Raw genomic sequence first — 5,146 nt, 5'->3', positions numbered from 1 at the left:
CAAATTAGAGTCCAAAACAAGGGCAAAAGCGTTAGGAAAAGTAGATACGATGGAGACGTATCAAAGGGATAGGGGTATATTCAGTATGCACAAATCTGCACAAGAGTTAGAGGCACCGAACTCACTAGGGGGAGGGGTTAAATATGAAAATGTGGTAACTTTCTTTTAGCTCGTAGGGGCAAGACATACCCTGTTCGGAATTTGAGAGCCAAAATGACCCGACCTCGGACGTTCTGGATGAAAGAAGCCTGGTGCCTCTGAACCACTATGTGTACTCGTCCAATAGATCACAGGCTCCAAATACTCGCCATTGAGAGGGTCCAACCGTAAGATAGACTCACTATTACCGGGTTACTAAGATTTCACTATTAATTTCCTTCAGTTTGTCCCAATGGGATTTGCTACGAGGGTACGAGGATCTTTATATAGTTCACTCGGAAACGTCGAGATGGGCTTTAGGTTTTGTAACCCCCCTCCCAACAGACTCAAATGGACCGAGTAGCTTGACTTAGCGGCTGTAAACAAGAAAAAAAAATAGGGGAAAGGATGACAGTGTAAGATATGCGGATTTATATGAGATTTTGAAGATTTGAGTTTGAGCACTTCAAAAAATGATCTCCTCCCTAGGTCCAAGTCCAAAGGTCCCCTTTTGATAACATTGGCAGTACCTAGGACTCAAAAGTGATATTGGATCCTAAAAAGTCAGGTCCTTACAAACAGATTCTAGAAGCATCAAGAACTTTTGGTTAGTCTTTGAGGCCATCTTACGATGCGTACCTGAGGAGCTTAACCTGCTGTGTGAACAGGATTGTAATGTTCCTGCTTAAGTAATGGAAGTGCTTTATTCGCAGCAACAACAAAAGGTCTTTGAGGCCATCTGCTGGCGCAGTCAAATTTCCACAAAAGCACTCACTCACTGGACATGAGATGAAGCTTTTTGTTACTCAATCACGAGAGTACAATATTAGCATAAGACAGACACGTGTACTACGTTTAAACATGTTTCATGTAAGTACAATTCAGTATGTACAGCAGTGTATATTGTGTCATCTCTTCCATCTCGTAGCTCCACGGTCTCCCATTCATGGTGCTCGGCCCCTCGCTGGTTCGCTCACTGGAGCCTGTCAATGGAGACGCCGCCGCAGAAGACGTCGGTGAGCGCCGTCTTGGACTCGAGCGCGGCCTTGAGCAGCAGCACGGCCTCCTTGTGGCCGAGGTCGACGGTGAGCTCCTCCAGGGCGGAGCAGTCGGCGACCTTGAACTTCTTGAGCAGCATGATGGCGGAGATGGTGGACATGGGCTCCACCGTCAGGTCGTCCATCACCAGGTAGCTCACCACCTCCTTCACGTACCCTCCTGCTCCCGCAGACGCCGCCGCCGCCGCGGCCTCCTGGGCCGCCGCCTGCGCCAGCTTGCCGTGCGCGTCGCCGGGGCTCCACCGCATCTCCACCGTCATCGGCTGCCGGCACACCGGGCACGGCAGGCCGGCCACGTCCGTCACGCACGTCGGGTTCCCGCGGCACGACGTCCCGTACGGGCCCGCGCACCGGAAGTACCGCTTCGGCGGGGCGGGAGCCGGTGCGGCCGCTGCGGCCGGCTCGCCCGCGAGCAGCAGCGCGAGCGCGGCGGAGGGGATCGCGGGGCAGAGGATCGCGTCGCGGTCGGGCGCGGCTGCGACGAAGAACTCGTCGCCCAGTGCCTTGGCCCCGGCGTAGAGCGTGCCCAGGGAGCCCGGCGCGGCGTGCGCCTCGTCGGCGTGAACGTCACCGGCGCCATCTCCAGCGCCAGCGGCGTGCTTGGCGATGACGCGCGCGGCGAGGCCGGCGGGCACGCGGAGGAGGCCGATGAGGAAGTCGACGGCGTCCTTGCGCGCCTCCGCGTACAGCACCCGGCGCGACCGCCTGTCCACCAGCAGCTTCATCTGCGTCACCGCCACCGCCGTCCCCTTCTCCGCCGCCGCAGACGCCGCGTCCTTGGCCGCCGTCGCCATGCCGCTCAACCGCAGGTGAGTTGCAGCTTCTCTCTGTCTGTCGCAGGCAACTCGCCGCCGTCGAACTACGCAGGCAGAAAGAAAGAAGCAGCTTGCAGAGCTTGGAGGACCATGGCCTCGCGCAGCCTCTACTTATACGAGCACGACAGAAGAAGCCTTGCGGTGCAGGGACAAGTCACCGTCCATGCAAGGCAAGATGCTGCATGCCTCCAACTCCAAGACAAGGCGTACGATCAGATGAGAGCGGAGAGGAGAGGAAGGCCACGCTTGGTATATTTGTAGTGCAAGTATGCTTCTTTTTTCACCTGAGCATGAGGTTTCGATGGCTTTGCCGTGTGGTTCAGTAACAAGGTGTCCTTTTGCTTACTCCATGGAGAGGCCAAGCAGATCCCACAGGCCACAGAGAGAAACTACTGCACTGGTTAAGACACTAACTGTAACTAATTTGCACACAGCGGCATCAATGAACGAGCAGTGTCACTGTCACTACTCATTTCAGAGATGAATGAAGTGACCGTTGATCAGTTCAACGGCTGCGATCAGATCAAATCACAATTAATAACAGTACCAGTAGGCAAAGAAATGAAGAAACTAGCGTCATATCAATTCATCAAGGAGCATGTAAGTACAGACAATTGTCAGACATGAGAATGCACGGCCACAGCGTACCACAACAAACATCCCACTGCAACTGCAGTTAACTGTCACAGCACCACTGGTGGCTTCAGGGTCAGGGACACAAAAAACCTACAGCAGCAGCAGCAGCAACATCTCAAGTTCAATCACTTGCTGCCTTGCTGCCCAACCCGACCTGCTAGCTAAGCTAGTATAGACATGAACAAGGGGTAATACACACAGCTGACTGACTGACTGACACAGGAAACTAGACGGCACCAAGAGTTCAGTTACTCCATTACTAGGTGAGAAGGGAGGGGGTGAAAAGTACACGGTCCGCGGATCGATCACGCCAAGAAAGCACAAAAAAGAATTACTGATGTTGCTTCTGTACAGGGAAGCTCTAGCCCTACCGACCGGAATCAGTATCTGTTGAATGAAGATTGATACCTGTCGACCTACGCCAAAAACTCAGTCCCTTTCAGGCGCGTCGCCGGCTTCTTTCCGCGCACTCAGGTTTCCGGCATAGCTCCACACCTTCTCTACATCACCGGAGAAGAGCTTCTCCACTTTGATCTCGGGTTTCGCTGGCAGGTTCTTTTTGCTCGGCGGAGGCTGTGGTGCTCTTCCGGGGCTGTTGCCATTGACTGGGGTGGAGGAGCAGAAGGTGGGTGTGGCAAAGGGGGAGGCGTATGGAGTGTGCTGGATCGAGAATGGGCTTGGGGAGATCTTCTTCTGGACTGGTGCGCCCGTGCCGCGGTTGAAGATCGAAACGGTCTCCGCCGCGGCAGACTTCTTCGTGGCGTCGTCCACGTAGATCACGTCGTCGATTCTCGCAATTGTGTTGAACGCCAAGCTCTCCAGCACCCTCGAGTAACTTTCAAGTATGGACTGACCGACATCCTGGACAAGACAAGGTAGAAACAGGGTGAAACTTTGTTTAAGCAAGTCATGTACAAAGTTGAGTGATGTTAACAGAGCAAGTTTCTGATGATAAAAGTACTTGTATGCTCCAGGTTTATTAAGAATCAATTCTGAATGGACAAATAGAAGTGCAAGCAATCACTTTCAAGGCCATTGTTTTCAAACTGAGTAGGTGTGAAGGATTATTAACCTTGTTATACTGGATCTTGTTCATGTCAAGGGAAGTCTGTGGCAAACCAGGGTGTCGCAATCTTAAGCTCTGCAGCAGACCGTCGGCTCTTTGGGACAGCACTTGGCTCTTTGTATCTCCAACAAGACCCTTCACTTTCCCACCCCAAGATTTCTTTGACTTTGCCTGAGGCGCCGTTTTCTTCTGGCCCTTTAGTCTCCAGACATGGATGGCAGCCTCTATTCTGTTTGCTACTTCAAGTGTATGGTGCTCCGATGACAGGTCCAAGCAGTCCAGGAGGCATTCAGGTGAGAATTGTTCAGCCGTGATGTACCGGTAAATTATCTCACCCAAGCAAGATCGGCCACTCTGCAGAAAGAAACAAGACATTATAATTGACAAACCTATTGATAGAAATGTCCACACAAAAAATTGTCATTTGACACACAATTAACAGAAATATCCATGATCGAAACAAAGTATTTCAGGCAATTGGTACACTCTTCACAACGACTTAAGTGTGCATTGCAGCTCAGTGACAGTTAGTAGCAGTGAATCGTAGTACTGAATTTGAAGTGTTTTACCTTTGGCAAGGACTCCAGGTACGCCTCCGGGATCTCCATCTCAGCAAGCACGTCGCTGTTGATCGCCATGGCGGCCTTGAGTATCTGGTTGGCGCAGTCCCTGCTCTGCTGCAGCTTCCTCCTGGCCTCCTCGGGCAGCCCCTTGGGCGGCACCCGCGGGCAGGGCAGCCACCACTTGTCCTCCTGCCGCACCGAGGACGGCCGCCCGCAGGAGGAAGACGAGGAGGACGGGCAGGGGCCCCCGCCGCCGTCGTCGACGACGATGCCCCTGTCGACGTACCAGAAGTCGGTCTCCTTGAACTCGTCGATCATGGCGAGGAGCATGGCGTCGAGCTTCCTGAGCGCGGGGAGGTTCATGTAGAGGTCGCTGCGGGGGCGCGGCACCATGACCTCGAACTGGCCGCCGCCGTCGGGGAGCTCCTGGACGGACGGGATGAGCTCGACGATGGAGTCGGCGACGGAGAGCAGCCAGTCCATCTCCCGGGTCCACATGGCCTTCCTCGCCGGCGCCAGCGGCTCCAGCCGCCACAGCTCGCCGAACACGGTGGCTGGACGGGTTCGGAAGGAAGGAAACAAACAAACAGACAGACGCGCACATTCAGCACGTATTTTCCGGCAGAAATCACGGGAATGCAGGTGAAGTGATTGACCGAGGGAAGCGCGTACCGGAGAGGTTGGTGATGGCGTTGGAGACGGCGAGCGCGGTGCAGACGCCCTTGCCGCTGCCGGACATGTCCTCGCCGAGCAGCAGCTTGGCGAAGCGCTCCTTCATCATGTCGACCTCTGCCATGGCGAACGCAGGAGAAAAAGCCCTCCCGTCAGAAACAAAAAACAAAAAAAGCGCCAGTACTAGTGCGGAGTGGA

The 5,146-nt window shown here is 54.2% G+C and overlaps 2 protein-coding genes across 2 annotated transcripts; both read right to left on the bottom strand.

Annotated features, from left to right (window-relative positions):
* Window positions 1-923: 923 nt before the first annotated feature.
* LOC119306037 lies at window positions 924-2,143 on the bottom strand. The gene has a single exon (XM_037582385.1). It carries the CDS (start codon window positions 1,988-1,990, stop codon window positions 1,112-1,114), a length of 879 nt encoding a protein of 292 aa, XP_037438282.1. The 5' UTR covers window positions 1,991-2,143; the 3' UTR covers window positions 924-1,111.
* A 430-nt stretch (window positions 2,144-2,573) lies between these two features.
* Window positions 2,574-5,086, bottom strand: LOC119311412 (rop guanine nucleotide exchange factor 1-like). The gene is made up of 4 exons (XM_037587057.1): window positions 4,949-5,086; window positions 4,283-4,830; window positions 3,720-4,067; window positions 2,574-3,508 (listed from the first exon to the last, which is right to left on the bottom strand). Exons 1-4 carry the CDS (start codon window positions 5,070-5,072, stop codon window positions 3,077-3,079), a joined length of 1,452 nt encoding a protein of 483 aa, XP_037442954.1. The 5' UTR covers window positions 5,073-5,086; the 3' UTR covers window positions 2,574-3,076.
* Window positions 5,087-5,146: the final 60 nt, after the last annotated feature.

The sequence above is a fragment of the Triticum dicoccoides genome, chromosome 5B, assembly GCF_002162155.2.
Source record: "Triticum dicoccoides isolate Atlit2015 ecotype Zavitan chromosome 5B, WEW_v2.0, whole genome shotgun sequence".
Lineage (NCBI taxonomy): Eukaryota > Viridiplantae > Streptophyta > Magnoliopsida > Poales > Poaceae > Triticum > Triticum dicoccoides.
Note: the sequence above shows the minus strand (reverse complement) of the source record. Positions and strands in the feature narration are given on the sequence as shown.